The sequence below is a fragment of the Colobus angolensis genome, unplaced genomic scaffold (assembly GCF_000951035.1).
Source record: "Colobus angolensis palliatus isolate OR3802 unplaced genomic scaffold, Cang.pa_1.0 Scaffold350, whole genome shotgun sequence".
Lineage (NCBI taxonomy): Eukaryota > Metazoa > Chordata > Mammalia > Primates > Cercopithecidae > Colobus > Colobus angolensis.
In genome coordinates this window covers 596,483-613,135 of record NW_012116822.1, presented here as the reverse complement: position 1 = coordinate 613,135, position 16,653 = coordinate 596,483, and the positions used below count along the sequence as shown (strand labels likewise).

Here is a 16,653-nt window from a genome sequence, read left to right as displayed (position 1 = left end):
TGGCGGGTTCCCCACCGGCAGAGGAGGCGTCGGCCCCGCACTCAACCCAGCGCCCGGCTCCCGGGTCAGAAGCCCCAAGTGGTTACGCCTACAGCGCTGCCCGCCCAGCTCAGTGAGGGCGGCGCGGGGGCCGTGAGGGGCGGTAGCTGGGCTGTGCCCGCGGTGGTCCCGCGGTGCGCTCTTGAAATATCAAGTGATGCTTAAAAAAAAGAAAACTCCAGGTCGGGCGCGGTGGCTCACGCCTGTAATCCCAGCACTTTGGGAGGCCGAGGTGGGAGGATCACGAGGTCAGGAGATCGAGACCATCCTGGCTAACACGGTGAAACCCGGTCTCTACTAAAAAATACAAAAATTAGCCAGGGGCGGTGGCGGGCACCTGTAGTCTCACAGTCCCAGCTCCTCGGGAGACTGAGGCAGGATAATCGCTTGAACCCGAGAGGCGGAGGTTGCAGTGAGTCGAGATCATGCCACTGCGCTCCAGCCTGGGCGACAAAGGGAGACTCCGCTTCAAAAAAACAGAAAACTCGTCTTTCCCGTCCCAGCCTTGCTGGTCCCCATGTCCCGAACTCAATCTGCCCATTGGGTATTCAACAGAATTCGGTTCTGCGGACGAGGGGGTCCAGCCCCACCCTGCCGTCCTCTGTTGGTCGCTGTCCTGGGGAAGGGGGGAAGGGGAGAAGATGGGACCTGCCCATCCTTCCTAGGGAGGAAGGGTGAAGGTTAGGGAGGAGAGAACAGGCACTGACCCCAAACCCAAGACCGGACTGAATTTTCTTTTTCTTCTTTCTTTTTTTGAGATGAAGTCTTGCTCGGTTGCCCAGGCTGGAGTGCAGTGGTGTGATCTTGGCTCACTGCAACCTCCACCTCCAAGCTTCGAGCGATTCTCCTGCCTCAGCCCCCTGAGTAGCTGAGATTACAGGCATGCTCCACCATGCCCGGCTAATTTTTGTATTTTTAGTAGAGATGGGATTTTGCCATGTTGGCCAGGCTGGTCTGGAGCTCCTGACCTCGGGTGATCCACCCACCACAGCCTCCCAAATTGCTGGGATTACAGGCATGAGCCACCGCACCCAGCCCCAGATTGAATTTTCTATCCTTCCAGACCCTCTGCTCTGAAGGGAAAGAGTAAAGAAGTCCCCACTCCTCCTCAGACCTCAGATGCTGAGACTAGGAGCAGTTCTGGAGAAAAAGCTAGGTATCTGTGTTGCCAACTTCTGCTCCCTTTTGGTTGGGCCTCGTTCCATGCCATCCTCCCCTTGAATCCTCCATGCCTCCCCATGCGTCCCTTTCTTCCCCTTTGCGCAACTTACTTTTTTTTTTTTTTTCAAAATAGATACGTGGTCTCTCTATGTTGCGCAAGTTGGTTGCGAACTCTTGGCCTCAAGAGATTCTCCACTCTCAGCCTTCGGAAGTATTGAGATTACTGGAGTGAGCCACCGTGCCTTGCCCTGTTTTGTTTTGTTTTCTTCTTTTCTTTTCTTTCTTTTCTCTTTTCTCCTTTCCTTTCCGTTTCCTTTTCCTTTCCTTTCCTTTCTTTGAGAGGGAGTCTTGCTCTATCACCCAGGCTGGAGTGCAGTGGCATAATCTTGGCTTACTGCAACCTCCGCCTGCCAGGTTCAAGCAATTCTCCTGCCTCCGTCTCCTGAGTAGCTGGGACTACAGGCACACACCACCATGACTGGCTAATTTTTTTTTTTTTTTTTTTGAGACGGAGTTTCGCTCTGTCGCCCAGGCTGGAGTGCAGTGGCCAGATCTCAGCTCACTGTAAGCTCTGCCTCCTGGGTTCACGCTATTCTCCTGCCTCAGCCTCCGGAGTAGCTGGGACTACAGGCGCCCACCACCTCGCCTGGCTAGTTTTTTTGTATTTTTTAGTAGAGACGGGGTTTCACCGTGTTAGCCAGGATGGTCTCGATCTCCTGACCTCGTGATCCGCCCGTCTCGGCCTCCCAAAGTGCTGGGATTACAGGCTTGAGCCACCGCGCCCGGCCTTACTGGCTAATTTTTTGTATGTTAGTAGAGACAGGGTTTAACCATGCTGGCCAGACTGGTCTTGAATTCCTGACCTCGTGATCCGCCCGCTTCGGCCTCCCAAAGTGCTGGGACTACAGACGTGAGCCACTGCGCCCAGCCGACCTGTTTTCTTTATAGCACTTGACTTGAAGTTATCTTGCATGTTTATTCATTCTGTCTTCTGGCCCCTACTCCCATCACCCTCTTTGGGGCCAGGCATGGTGGCTCACGCCTGTAATCCCAACACTTTAGGAGGCTGAGGAGGGAGGAATGCTTGTGCCTAGGAGTTCTAGACCAGTTTGGACAACATAGGTAGACCCTGTCTCTACAAATAACACAAAAGTTAGCCAGGTGTGGTGTGCACATCTGTAGTCCCAGCTACTTGGGAGGCTGAGATGGGAGGCTGCCTAGGAGGTCGAGGCTGCAGTGAGCAGTGACTGCGCCACTGCACTCCAGCCTGGATAAGAGAGTGTGAGAGACTCTGTCTCAAAAACAAACAAATATGGGCCAGGCACGGTGGCTCATGCCTGTAATTCTAGTACTTTGGGAGGCCAAGGTAGTTGGATCATTTGAGGTCATGAGTTCAAGACCAGCCTGGCCAACATGGTGAAACCCCGTCTCTACTCAAAATACAAAAAAAATTAGCCAGGTGTAGTGGCAGGCACCTGTAATCCCAGCTACTTGGGAGGCAGAGGCAGGTGAATCGCTTGAGCCTGGGAGGTAGAGGTTGCAGTGAGCTAAGATTGCACCACTGCACTCCAGCCTGGGCGACAGAGTGAGACCCTGTCTCAACAGAAAAACTCCACTGGGTGCACGTTTTGTCTTCATCACTGCCTTATCGCCACCACAGGCTTTGCACACAGGAGGTACTCAGAGATAATCAAGAAGCCAGTGTTCTCCACATATACATAAGGAAACTGTGGCTCAATAACCTTATGATACATAGCAGGGGAGAAGGCCCACAGCAGGACCGTGTGCCCGCGGGGGCGTTGAGATGGCACATCCCAGAGATGCCTGCCCAAGCATGAGGAGCCTGGGTGGCCCTGGCCCAAACAGAAGCCATTGGGGTGGAGAGTTGATTGAACTTTGCCTGGGGCCAAGGGGCCCAAGCGGCCTCCCGGCCATCCTGACCTCACAGGCTTTGGCAAATGCCCCAGGCTTCCCCATTTCCTCTCCGGGAGCCTTGACCTGCCTCACAGCCAAGAAGGATGTGAGCAAAGTTGAGGTTCTCCCTCAGTAAGTGGCCATCCTTGCATCTTGATATTATTTTCAAGTGTGCACCAAGTTGTATTAAATAGTTGATTGTGTCAGTCTTTCCCCATAGGGATTGTGTTTTTGTTTTTTGTTAGGGATGGGGAGGATTCCTTCAAAGCAATCAATTCTCCCATTAATGCAGTAGTAATCGAATTAACTTTTTGTCAGTGTAGAAGTTTTAAACATGCCCTGTATTCTCCGAAGTTTCAATAATTTGAGTCTCTGGAATAGAATTGACAGTAGACAGATGAATAGGAGAAAAGGCATGCAAATTTATTACATACATGCACAGGAGTCCCACAAAATGTGAGACTCTAGTAAGGGCCAGATTGATGAAGTCTAAATAGCATTTGAGCTCCAAAAACTGGGGCCTGAGGTTTCTGGAAGGAGGTGGCTACAGATGCTAGGAGGTTGAGGGGAGGAAATGCATGGCAAACAAAGGCTGTCTTGTCATGCAGATAAAACCTCTCAAGTGGCTCAGTCCTCAGAAGAGATGGTATCACCTTCAGTATCCTTTCCTGTGAGTGAATCATCCATGTTTTATGAGATGCTAGGGAAAGGGCTCAAGACAATGGCATTCCTTCTGCAGGAACTTCCCTTAGAAACAAAAGATAACTTTAGAGAAGGCCCCTCCCTGTGCTTCAGGGGGGTTTTGGGAGGGAAGAGGAGTGAGCGATGGTCAGAGACTTTAGTTCAAAGCATTCAGCCTCCCACAGCTCCATACTTTGGGGTATCATTTTCTGAGCCCCAACACCAATTTCCTAGGATAGGATTTTTAAAATTTAACTCAATAAATGCAGGGGTGGGCCAATCGCAGTGGCTCACGCCTGTAATCCGAGCACTTTGGGAGGCTGAGGCTGGTGGATCACAAGGTCAGGAGATCCAGACCATCCTGGCTAACATGGTGAAACCCTGTCTCAACTAAAATTACACAAAATTAGCAGGGTGTGGTGGCAGGCGCCTGTAGTCCCAGCTACTTGGGAGGCTGAGGCAGGAGAATTGCTTGAACCCGGGAGGCAGAGGATGCCGTGAGCCGAGATCGCGCCACTGTACTCCAGCCTGGCAACAGAACGAGACGCCATCTCAAAATAAAATAAAATAAAAATAAATGCAGGGGTGGTGCATGGTATGACTTTTTTCCCAAATTTTTATCCAGTTATCCCAGCACCTCTTGTTAAAGAATCCTTCCTTACCGGTGTTTTGAAGTCCTTTATTGTGTAAGATTTTCTACAGAATAGAATCTATTTCTGGCTCTTCATTCCTTCTGTGAGGTGTAGATTATTTTTACACCAATGTCGTATTTTTCTTGCTACTTTGTAATATGTTCTAATATTACATATTAGAGCAAAGGAATTAAACACTGCTCACAAAAAAGGAAAGATAAAAAAACCCATACAGTTATTGTGAAAGCAGATCAGTGGTTGCCAGGGGCTGGGGTGGGGCAAGGGGGTGGACTAGAAGGCCACGGGAGAATGCTGGGGGATGACAGAACTATTCTATATCTTCATTGTTGGTTCGTTATATAACTCTGCATTTATCAAAACTCTAAGTAGGCCCAGAGCAAAATGAAACCATGAGACCCCACCTCCTGGACGGATGAGTGAGCCAGCTGAGAACTCCTGTGGCCCTCCAGCCTCTCCTCTCGTGACATAATCACTTTTGTTTTGTTGCAAGAAGCATCATTCTTGTTCTTTTCTGAATCCAATATGGATGTCTAAGCCCCGACCCGCCAAGGGGGATGGGTTATCAATATCTGAACCGTCACTGCAGAGCCTGCGCCCTCTGTGCAGAAACTCCAACACCTACATCCCCTGAGTCTCAGAGAAATGCACCCAGCCTCCCAGATAGGCTTCCTCTGCCTGCTCCATGCTCTGCTGACCCACTCGCCACCATGGAGGCCCCTCTGTTGTCCCTAGTTCTGTCTGAGCACTTCTGGATCTCCTCTCCTTTCCTCCTGCCTGGCCCCAGTCGCTATTTGGAGCGGCCTCCCTCCCCCACCCACAGCTAAGTCCCAGTAGGGCAGGGGACAGAAGGCCTTGGCCAGCTTGACTTCCTCACCTGAGAAGGCCCCAAATACATCACTGGAACGAATGGCAGCTGGCCCTGGAGTCCCTGTGCTTGCCACAGACCTGGTGCCCACGGATGTTGAACGAACATTTGGAGTAAGTCTCTTCCCCATCCACCCCACCCCAAGCTCAAACCCATTCTAGTGTGGGGGGCTCTGGCTGCTCCTGACTCCACATCCCACCAGTACCTTCTGGAGTTGCGGGGAAGACACCACCCTGCCCTGGCAACGCCCACAGCTCAAAGGAGACGAGGCAAACCAACGATTACAGCAGCACGGAAAGCGCTGACGGAGAGGCATGGGGGCTGTGGGCGCAGGGAGAAGGGAGTGCCCAGGCAGGGGAGGTGGTGAGTTCAGGGAAGGTTTCTCAGAGCACTGAGGGGCTCTGCCTGCAGGATGAGGGCTCAGAGGGCTCCAAGGTAAGAAGGAGGCACCACTATTAGTGACTAGAGGCCACTAGTGTGTCCGAAGCCTCAAGGGATGGACCAAGGGGCCCAGGGAGCTGCTGGAAGGGATGACACTGAGTGAAGGACTGGAGGCCCCAGAGGCAGGGAGCCCAGCACCAGAAGGCAGCCACCTTCTGCAGAGCTGGCTGCCCGGATCAAGCCTGCTGGGGAGGCGCTGCAGGGAAGGCTAAGCCAGGGCAGCTGGGAAGCTGAGGCCCCACCAGCAGGAGGGAGGGGCTGCCCCGAGGTGTTAGCCACTACAGTGACACCTGTGATCAGTGACACCTGTGGTCGGTTGGCCCCAGAGCCACCCAGCCGGCTGGGAGATCCAGGAACTGGTTTGTCCAGCCCGGATGAGCTGACGGGGATCCAGCTCCGAGACGCCCCAGGTTCGGGTTCAGCTCTTGTGCCCTCCCCCTACATCTGGGCCTGGCTTTGGTTTCTGGCACACTTGCCAAGTTTTGGTACCTCCCACCCACTCCCCACTGGCTGTACTGGCCAGCCCAGCTCCCTAATTGCTGGGTGGGGAACTGTTCTGCAGAGCTGGAATACCAAGGTGGACCCTGGCACCAGGTGTGTGGGCACCTGGCCTGATGGGCCCCTGGCCACGGAGGCTGTGATCAAGGCATCTGGCCAGCACCTGGCTCTGAGGGGCCCTCTGGAGGGGCCATTGTCTCAGAAATTTCCGTTTGGGGTTTGGAGAAGTTTGTGAAATGGGAATGGGTACCAGGGGGGTGTGTAGAGGATTGGCCTGCCTGACCTAGGCACTCCCCCTTTCCCTCCTCAGGCAGACAGGAGCTCAGGTGTGGGCCTGCATGGGTCTCAGATAGGCCTAGGGGATCTGTCTGGATCACAGGCTCCACCCCAGCCTGGCCAGTGCCAAGACAAGCTGGGGCCGACAGGAAGAAATGGGGTAGAGGGTGGGGCCAAGAAGGGGCCCGCACTGTCTCCAACCCAGACACTGGCTTTTGGAGGCCAGGCTCCCAAACACACTCCCTTGGACACACCCACCACCCACAAGCACATCTTTACACACACCTGCCACTTACATGGCCATAAACACACCATTGCCACAGCAGGTAGTGCACACGCCTCACTCTCTGCCCTGAAAAGGCGGGGTCTCCCACCTCATGCCTCACACCCGTCCCCCTACATCCATGTGCACTAACTCCACTTCACAACCAAGACCCACCTGTGGGCCCTGAGGGGCTGCCAGGCATGGCCAGGGTAGCCAAAGGGAGTGATCTGTAGCTGTCTGCAGACAACTTCTCCGAAGTTCCCTGAGCTGCCCTGTCAGGGAAGGGACTGATGAGCTGACATCAGTGTGCAGGCCCCCCTGGGGCAGGAGCTCATCTAATTCAGCCTGCGCCCCCACATTCACAAGGGCCCAACACAGCCCCTGGCGCACAGTAAGCACGCAATGCCTGGCAGCCGGTCCAACGACGAGTGTGTAAGGAAGCTGAGCTTCCCTCTAAGGAAGGGAGAGACGCCACTCACACAGCCAGACTGAACCTGTGTTCCAGGCCAGGCACCCAGCGGGGGAGCAAAGGCCCAGAGGGCAAGCCAGGCCTGTAGGAGGCCAGAGGCAAGTGTGGGTTTTAGGGACCAGCCTCAGCTGACAGCAGGGATCTGGGAGGACTGACCATCCTAGAGCCTGGTGCGGGACAGAGGCAAGGCGGGGTGGGGAATGCTTTCTCCTGGAGAGCTTTCCAGAATGCAAATGAATCATATTTCACCCCTACTTAATAATGCCCCAGAGCCCCACTGCTGATGGGGAAATGTTTCCGTTCCTTGCTGTGGTAAAGGTTCTTTACCAAGAAACCCGTAAGCTTGCCCGCCTCTTCTCCTGCACCTTCCTACGAACAGGGAATGAGGCAGAGCAAGGGGCCGGGAAGGATACTGTTCTTCCTGGCCCCTCCACTTCTAGGGCCCCCCACTCCTATGGAGGGAGGGAGACAGGAGGTGGGTTCTGGGAGGGGCGGGGCCTGAGCCTGTGGATACTCCTGGGGCCCAGCCTTCCCACCAGGAAGACATTTCATGTTCTCAGAACGCCCTGGTTGACTTGCCCTTTGTTTTCTTGGTATTCCCTGATATTGTTCCTTCTGAAAAATCCACTGGTGCTAAAGAAAGGAATTTCAGCCCACACGGCAGCTAAGGAACTGTGTGGGGCTGAGGCAAGGAGTAGGATTCCTCTGCTCACAACATACATGCCCAGTGGCCACGAAGACAGGTGCGGGGCACACCCTTCCACTGACCACGGGCTATGGGAGGAGCTGCTGCCCAGGTCAACAGCCTCAGTCCTGACCATCCATCATCCTCTGGTCTGAGGTCAGGGACAGGCTCAGCGTATTCTGAGCCTCTGGTAGAAAACGGTGGTTTTATTCTCGGGGAGGCTAATGTTCCCACCCCAGCATCCTTCCATGGAGGAAGGCCCCAGTCCAGGTCTTCAGCCTCCCTTTGACCTGCCCTTCGGGACCCTGGAGCTGGTGATCCCCCAGCCTCCTTCTCTGGGCCACATCCACTCCAGGAAGCAGGGCCGGGCCCTTCCTAGGTGCTCCTCTGCCAGGAGGGCCTTGTCTTGGCTCCTACCAAGGCACCCTACCCAGCCCACGGCCCCACTGGATCCCTCCTCTCCTTGCGCCTCCCCAGCCCTGGCCTGGCCTCCGCAGGTTCCACCCCAATCAGTGCAAGGGAAGGCTGAGCCGGCCGTCTCAGGGCACCTTCTGACAGTGTTTCTGCTGTCAGCTCGCTCTGCTGGCCTCAGATCTTGGAGGACTCCAGCCGGGGACTCCAGGGCGTGGGGGGCTCCCGCAGTGCCCGCAGTTCCTGCTCCAGTGCCTGGTTGCGGCGATACATGTCCATGTAGCCCCCCTGGATCTCCCGCTGGTAGCGCAGTACGCGCTCCTTCTCCTCCTGCCAAGTCCGCCGCTCCTGCTCGAAGCGCAGCGCCTGCTCCTGGCCCCGAAGTCGCTCCTGCAGCAGCTCAGCCCGCAGCTGCTCAGCACCGTCCCTGGCCTCGCTGCCTCCTGCCTCCCCCAACAGGCCCCTGCTCTTGCAGTCATCAGTCTCACAGCTGCCTGGGGCTTCCTCCCGAGGGGCCTGCTCCTGCAGGCTGCGCACAGCCTGGCGCAGCCGGACCAGCTCTGCGTCCTGAGCCTGGGCTTGTGCCCTGCTGCCCCGAAGTTGTGTCTTCAGACTGAAGATCTCCGCCAGCTTCTGGGCTAGTTCCGCCTGGGCCTCACGCAGCTGCTGCTTCAAGAGGCTAATCTCTGCTGTCTTCTGGCACACCTGGGGGATGGGGAGGACGCAAGCAAAGTAGGGTGTGGGGGGCCGGTTTGGGAGGGGGCAGGCAGAGGAAGGGACCGGCAATGGAGATGGGAGACTCTCGGAGCCCTGTGTCATCTCTCACCTCCCATCGGGCTTCCTCCTCTGGTCGTGCACTGGGGTCAGCCTCTGGGAGGGTGCCGGGGGCCCGAGGCTCTGGAGCCAGGCCCTGCTGAGCGCGCAGCTCCTTGCGCAGGCGCCGCTGCTCCTGCTGAGCCATAAACAACTGCAGCTGGAGGTTGCGCTCGCTGCGCTCAGCCTTCTGGGTCACCTCGTGCAGCCGCTCCACATACAGCCGCTTCAGCTCAGCCAGCCACAGCCGCTGGCGCTCCTCCAGCACCTGTCAAGGGAAAGAGATGCATCCATCGTGGCCCTGCCCCCTAGACGCGACCTGGAGCTCCACCTGATACTCCAAGCCACTGATCAAATCCTGTGCCCCTATACCACAGGACCCAGCCACACATGCGCTTTAACCCTGGATGCCCTCTGGGGTGAGATGTCCCCATCACATGGCCCTCCCAGGGAGTCTCTCTCCTTCCTTCCCACACAACTCCAAGGCAAGGACCCCCAGTGACATGACATCCCCACCATCTGGGATGGAGGGGAAGGAAGCCGAGCCAGCTCCCTCTTTCTTGCTCTCTTGTGTCCACGGCCATGTGGGTGAGCTGGCTATGGCCCCTCTCTCTGGCCTGTACCCCAGTGCTGAGGCACAGAACAGGACTCCAGGGCAGGGGCTCCCTCACCTGCGTGAAGGGGTTGGAGCCGTCCTCATTGCCGAGTCCCCTCTTGAGCTCCTCACAGGTCTCGGGCAGCATGGCTCCCATCTCCTCGGCAGAGGAGCAGGAGAACTCGTAGGGGGGTGGTGGCTCGGGCAGGCAGCTCAGCACAGCTGGTGGCCCAGCCTCCTTGGGTCCTCGAGAGGCCCGGTCCAGGGAGCCCCCGAGGTGGTTAAGGTGGCCAAGGGAGGAGCTGAAGGGGCTAGGGCCAGTACCAGGGCTGCGACCAAAACTACCCCCACTGGAGGAGTCAGACAGGCTGGGCTCGGGCTCAGGGCCGCCCTCATCTAGGCTGAGGGCATGCAGCAGCTGTGCCCGGGCCTGGCTGGCCCGGGACCCGGGGCTCAGGGGCGGGTGGCAGGCCAGCGTGTGCAGGCTGCCATTGCTGCGCCACAGCTTCTGGCCTTTGTGGGCTGCCAGGCTCTGCATGGACAGGAAGCCTTTCCCATTGCCCGCCGTAGGCTTGAACACCGAGGGGCGAATGCGGCACTGCCAGAAAGGGCAGAGAGGGCAGGTGTGAGACCTGGGCAGCTGCCTGCTCTACCTCCTGATGCTCCTACAGCCCCTGAGGGATCCTCTTTGAGACCGCGGGGCACGTGCCACCAGGAGGCAGTGAACAAGTCTCAGGCCAGCCCATAGCACGATTTTCGTATCTCAGCATGCCCCATCCCCACCCCATCCCAACATCAGGGTCTCCAAGGAGACCCCACCCTCCCCACACCTTGTAAGGGGCATGGGCAGAGGTGCACCTTGTCGAAGCGACCCCGCTCCGGCAGCGAGGTCTTGCTGAAGTCACCCGCGCGAGGATGTTCCCGGTAGTAGAGAGTGGCATAGTCTGCAGGCTCGTTCCGAGGGGCCCGCTTGGTGCTCTTGCCGTCCTTCTTGGGGAAGTGCAGGTAGCTGAAGAGCTCACGATGGCCCAAGCCCTTCCGGAGGAGCCCATCAGGCTGGCGGGAGCCCTGAGACCCGGCAAGGGCCGCCCGCAGCTCTTCAGGGGACAAGTCGTGCCGCTCCAACAGGCTGCCCACGCTGCCCATGGCAATGCCAGCAGGGCCTGGGGCTGTGGCCATGAATTTTCAACAGGGCACAGGCAGCTGCTTCTGGGAATTGGAAAGCTCCATTGGGGCAGGTGGGCACTGGTGACCCAACTTCCCTGGGGCCTGAAAACAAGCCACTTGCTCCCTGTAGCTCCCCACAACCTGGCCCAGGCCCAGGTAAGGCAGATGTGGGTCCAAGAGAGAACCCCAGGACACGATCCCTAGACTGGCAAGAGAAGGAAGTACAAGCCCCAAAGCCACCTGCCCATCTGTCACTTGCTGGACTGAGTCTAAGGAAGAACAGTGGTGCCCCAGCCATGCACCGAAGGGCCAGCTCCACCTAGGGGCCTGTGTGGGATTCAGAAGTATGGGGAGGGGATAGGCCCTGAAGCAGCAGGACAGGAACCCTCCTCCCAGCACAGGGCTAAGGAAGACAAACTCAGCCTGGCTGAACCTGACCTTGCTTACCCTCCTGCCATGTTCCCCACCAAATCTGTGGGGTGGGGAGAAGGCACAGAGACCCAAGGCCAGTGGGACCCTCCTACCCATGGGAGAGGGATAACCCCTGCAGCCCCTCTTCCTGCAAAGGGTCAACGCTCCCCAAGGGAAACATCTGGCATGGGGTGGGGGAGGGTTGGGGGCTACAGTGGGAGGGATACAAACAGGAAGGGCCCAAAAGGAGGAAGGATGACGTGAACAATGGCCACAGTTTCCGGGACAGGTGTTCCCGTCTGGGCAGTGGTGGGAGGAGGAGGGACAGGGCAGCTGGACTCATGCCAGCCCCTGCATATGCTCTTATTCCAAAGCCCACCACCCGGCAGGGTGGGTCCCAAATCCTAACCCTGGCGGAACCAATCGGTGTGTGACCCCGGCCAAGCCACTAACCTCAGTGAGCCTGGGCTTCCGCACACACGTCCTGGTGACGATAACACTTATCACTGGGATGCTGGGAGGATGGGGTGGGATAGCATGACAGAGCACCCAGTCCAGGGCCTGGGCCACAGCCAGGGTCAACAGGCCGGCTGGAGCCGAGCTCAGCCAGGCACACAAACATCACCAAGGGACTAAGCTGACAGACCCGCTTCCACCTGTGCTGGGCCACACACTCTGGAGGCAGGGCTGGCACCTAGCCCCCTGGGGACCCTGTGAACAGCCCAGTGCCCAGCATGGAGCGGGCGTGCAGAAAGGTCTGGCCGAGTGAACGAACACCACCTTCTCTGCCTCCCACCCGCGCAGCTGCTCCCATTCTCGAACAGAAGTCCAGCAGGCAGGCTGCAGCTGTGAGTCCCCTACTGCCACCCATGCTTCCGGGCACCCACTCCTGCCCCAAACAATGGTCGTTAGGAGGTTCCATCTTCCTCAACCATTTCCAGGTTTTGTGTTTGTGCAAGACAAAGCTCTCCGGCAGGGGGACCTGACCCAACCCCAAAGTCTCACCTCACCCTGTGCAAAAATGACCTCAGCTCTCCTCCCACCAACCCCCAGACCCAGGATGGGGTGAATCTGGATTTGCACACCCCACCCAGCCCAGCCCCTGAGAACACACATTGCAGGCCGCACAGGGGATGCATCCAGGTAAGGAATCATAGGGGCTGGGTTCCTACAGTGATTCGGCCCTGCACAGGGGTCCTGCTGAGTCTTTTTTTTTTTTTTTTTTTTTTTTTTTGAGACAGGGTTTTGCTCTTCACTCTGTCACCCAGGCTGGACTACAGTAGTGCAACCATAGCTCACTGCAGCCTCGAACCCCTAGGCTCAAGCCATCTTCCCACTTCAGCCTCCTGAGTAGCTAGAACCACAGGTGTGTGACACTGCCCAGCTATTGACCCTTCTTTTTTTTTTTTTTTGAGACGCAGTCTCGCTGTGTCGCCCAGGCTGGAGTGCAGTGGTGCGATCTCGGCTCACTGCAACCTCCGCCTCCCGGGTTCATGCCATTCTCCCACCTCAGCCTCCGAGTAGCTGGGACTACAGACGCCCGCCACCACGCCCGGCTAGTTTTTTGTATTTTTAGTAGAGACGGGGTTTCACCATGTTAGCCAGGATGGTCTCGATCTCCTGACCTCGTGATCCACGCGCCTCGGCCTCCCAAAGTGCTGGGATTACAGGCTTGAGCCACCGCGCCCGGCCGACCCTTCTTAAAGGTAAGGTCAGTGGGGCTCAGAAAGGTGAAGTAATTTGCCCAAGGTCACAGCTGGTCAGGGCTGCCCAATGTCTAGTGGGGACCTAGGATGTCACTACCCACAGCCAAAAGTATTGGAATGGAAGCATCCTGCCTCCTCATCTGACACCTCCTTGCCACCACAAGCCCACCCAGCCAGAGACATGGTTTGTCCACGAGCACACTCAACTCCTGTTGCTGCTTCTTGGGGAGGGGACAGCAGAGACCTGCTCTCCAGCCTGCCCTCACTCTCTCCAGGGGACTCCAGACACAAATGCTCCGCCTTTTGCCATGCCTCAGTTTCCGCATCTCTGAAGTGGGAAAGGGCCGGGCACGGTGGCTCACACCTGTAATCCCAGCACTTTGGGAGGCTGAGGCAGGAGGATCACTTGAGCCCAGGAGTTTGAAACCAGCCTTAGCAACATAGTGAGACCCCATTTTTATTTTAAAAAAATAAAAAACAAAAAAATGAAGTGAGAAAGACCCTGCCTGCCCGGCCTTTCTCAAAGGATTACTGCCAGTCAGAGATGCAGGGGAAAGGGCTTGTGAACTGTAAGCCCTGTATGGTCCTGGGGGCGGCGACATTGGCAGCAGTGTCACATACGTCCACCTGCACCCCAAATGCACACCATCTCAGCTTCCTGAGGGCAGATGCTCACTTCCTGTCTCGGGGAGAGATAACCGACCCTCAAGGTTCCCCACCAGACATCTCAGGTCCAGGGCCGCAACAGTCCATACAGCCACACACACCACAGTGTGCCACATGTCAGCCCCCCAGCAGTACAGAGAGCCCATGTTAGAGGACACGGTGCGGACAGTCATGTCCAGCAGCAAACACAATCATACAGCTGTGCACAAGGTCACCCACAGCACTGAGCACCTCCCAGGACACACTGACAAAGCAGGAGCAGCCCAGCGGCGTGATGACCCAGTGTCCTTCCCAGCCCCTGGGCTAGTGAAGGAGCAGCAGACAGCCCCTTCCCTTTGTCTCTCCTTAGGCCCCCCACCATCCCCACTGTGCCCCTCCTGGCTGACTTCTCTGACTGTATTATCCAGCTCCCACAGCAGGGCTGAGGCCCCCAGCTTTCCGGACGCTCCTCCCTGCCTGTGTCACAGAGTGAGGACAGTCTCTTTTCCTAAAGGGGTCTATCCCACCTCCACCCCCTCCCCCAACACACACATTCCTTCTTTCCTGTTGCTTGGAAGCCCAGGGATTGCCTGCTCAGGGCAGGGCAGCTGTGCAGGCTGGAGGGGATTTGGTGGGGGAGGAGGGAGGGACGACAGCAAGTGCCTTGCAGCCTCACTGGAACATCAGAGCAAAAAGCCGGGGCCCCTGCACGGGTCGTGGAGAGAAGGGTAGGGGGACAAGTCAAGTGCCTGGGCTTCCCTGTCCTGGAAGCTGCAAACCCCAACCACCCAGCTGGCTAGATTTGGGCAGGGATGCTCAAGCCTCATTCTCCACAGGTCCTGGCTGGCCCCAGTAAGGCCTCTTCACTCCTGCTCGCTGCCACCAGTCCCCTCACCCCTCTCCAGTCCCCAAGATTAGCGGGCAGCACTGGAATCTCTGTGTTCAGAGAGATTCCTCTCTTTCAGACCAATCCTTGGTGGAGATGGAAGACACAGCGCCCTGGCCAGGAAGCAAAGAAGGAGAGGATGCACTTTCTTTGAGGGGGGGCGTCCCAGAGCCTGTTGGTGCCCTTTTGGGTCATGCCAAGGGGCACTATCACATCCTCACGAGACACACAGGAGATGAGTTCTATCACCCCCCACTTCACAAGAGGAAACTGAGGTTCAGAAAGTGAAGTAATGCGCCTAAGGTCATGTTCAGCCGCAGGGGAGAGAGCACACAGATTCCCAGGATTAGAAGTCCTCTGACCCCACCTTGCATCTCCTCTGGGGTGGGACATTCCAGTCCCCACACGGGTAGGAGTGCTGCCTGCCCCGGCTACAGTCAGCCCCTCCTGAGCCCTGGCCCAAGGGAAAGGTCCCACCACCTGCTGGCGGATCAGCGCTGCTAAGGGGCGTGTCTGCAGCTGCCCCTAAGAATGGGACTGGAATGTCCCAGCTCCAAAAGAGGGGGTAGTAGGCAAGGGGGGCCCAGAAAGGGGTTTGGAGAGGCTGGCCCACCCCATCCCCTCTGTGACAGACACTTGAGGCAGAGATCAGGGGCTAAAGCCTGCAGAACTGGTGCTTAGAATCACTATATAGTCCTTCACGGCTGTACCACACCCTACAATTTTTTATCAGTCCTTCTATTTCATTATCTCATTTCATCTCCACCATAGCCTCGTGGGGGCAAACAGGACAGTAATTACCCTCACTCCATTTTACAGATCGGTCAACTGAGGCCTAGGAAGGTGAGGTGAGTTGTCCAAGATCCCACAGTGAGAAGCAATCTCAACTCCCTGGACAAGGTCCTCTCTACCTTAGCAGGTTGTCCTAAACCAGGGGTCACAGGTTCTCCTCCATGGGCACACACTACTCTGTATGTGTCGCATGTATGTCTGCCCCGGCCTTCACGCCAGTTTCTCCCAAGGACACCTGCAACCAGGCTGCTCTGGATTGCGGTCCACCGGGCCTGGAATCCCTCCTGCTGCCCCCCAGGTCAGGAAGAAATAGAGGAAACCTGCCTCATGGAGACTCGGAGTCCCTGTGCTACCTCTAGCTCTAGAGGCGGTGGCAAAAGCAGGCTGGCCGCATTCATTGACAGTCTCGCACATGCACACCCACACGCTGCCAGCCGGTAGAGAAGCCCTGCCTGGGAGGGCCCTGGGAGGAGGCTGATCACCGCACCCAGGACGGCCTCCTGCGTCCGCTCCCTCCCGAGGACAGCCAGGCCCAATCTGTTCCTATGTAGTTGGGGTCAGGGGGTGGCCCAGTAGGAGACAACGGATCTCAGTTCTCTTTCTGGATACAGCCAGGGCCCTGATTTCGGCTCGGCCCCAGGCCAGCCCTCACTTTAGCCAAAGGCTGTGGCCAGGACTGGATCGGGTGCTCTGGCGGTCAAGACCTAGGAATGTCCCCTACCCGCAGACCCGCAGCTGCAGCCCGGTGGACCGGGAATACCTCCTTTATAGGAGGTGTGGGAGGAGGCGAGAGATCTCATGAGGAAGTCAGAGGGGCAAACGAGGTTGGCATCCCCATGGAATTTGTCTCAGGAAAGCAGGGGTGAAGGCGAGGGCTCCCCAGAGCTGCGTGAGGTCCCCGAGCTACCTGGGAGGCGGGGTGGGAGGCGCGTCTCCTCCTGGCCCCTCCCTGGGGCCTGCCGGGAGCGGCTGGGCAGGGGGGCGGAGGCCGAGGTCAGACTCCGGCGCCAAGGACGCCTGCCCCACCCAGCCGTGGCGCAGGGGTCTCGCGCGCTGCTCCCAGGAAAGCGCTTTGCAGGGGTTGGGGAGAGCAAGGTAGCCTACCGCCTGCCCTTCCAGCGGAGCCTCAGGGTCGGTCCCCCATCCGGCGCCTCGGTGACGGGGAGCAGGGGACACCTGGGCGCGCGCCGCACCTTGCCTCCCCCGCCCATCTCTCAAACGGGAGCCTTGGCCAGCGGTGCAGCAGTTTTGCCAAGGACGCCAGAAAACCGTACCTTGGC

The 16,653-nt window shown here is 57.5% G+C and overlaps 1 protein-coding gene across 1 annotated transcript; it reads right to left on the bottom strand.

Annotated features, from left to right (window-relative positions):
- Window positions 1-8,132: 8,132 nt before the first annotated feature.
- N4BP3 (NEDD4 binding protein 3) lies at window positions 8,133-10,975 on the bottom strand. The gene is made up of 4 exons (XM_011952910.1): window positions 10,625-10,975; window positions 9,843-10,364; window positions 9,185-9,439; window positions 8,133-9,063 (listed from the first exon to the last, which is right to left on the bottom strand). The coding sequence occupies exons 1-4, from the start codon at window positions 10,943-10,945 to the stop codon at window positions 8,536-8,538; spliced, it is 1,626 nt and encodes a 541-aa protein (XP_011808300.1). The 5' UTR covers window positions 10,946-10,975; the 3' UTR covers window positions 8,133-8,535.
- Window positions 10,976-16,653: the final 5,678 nt, after the last annotated feature.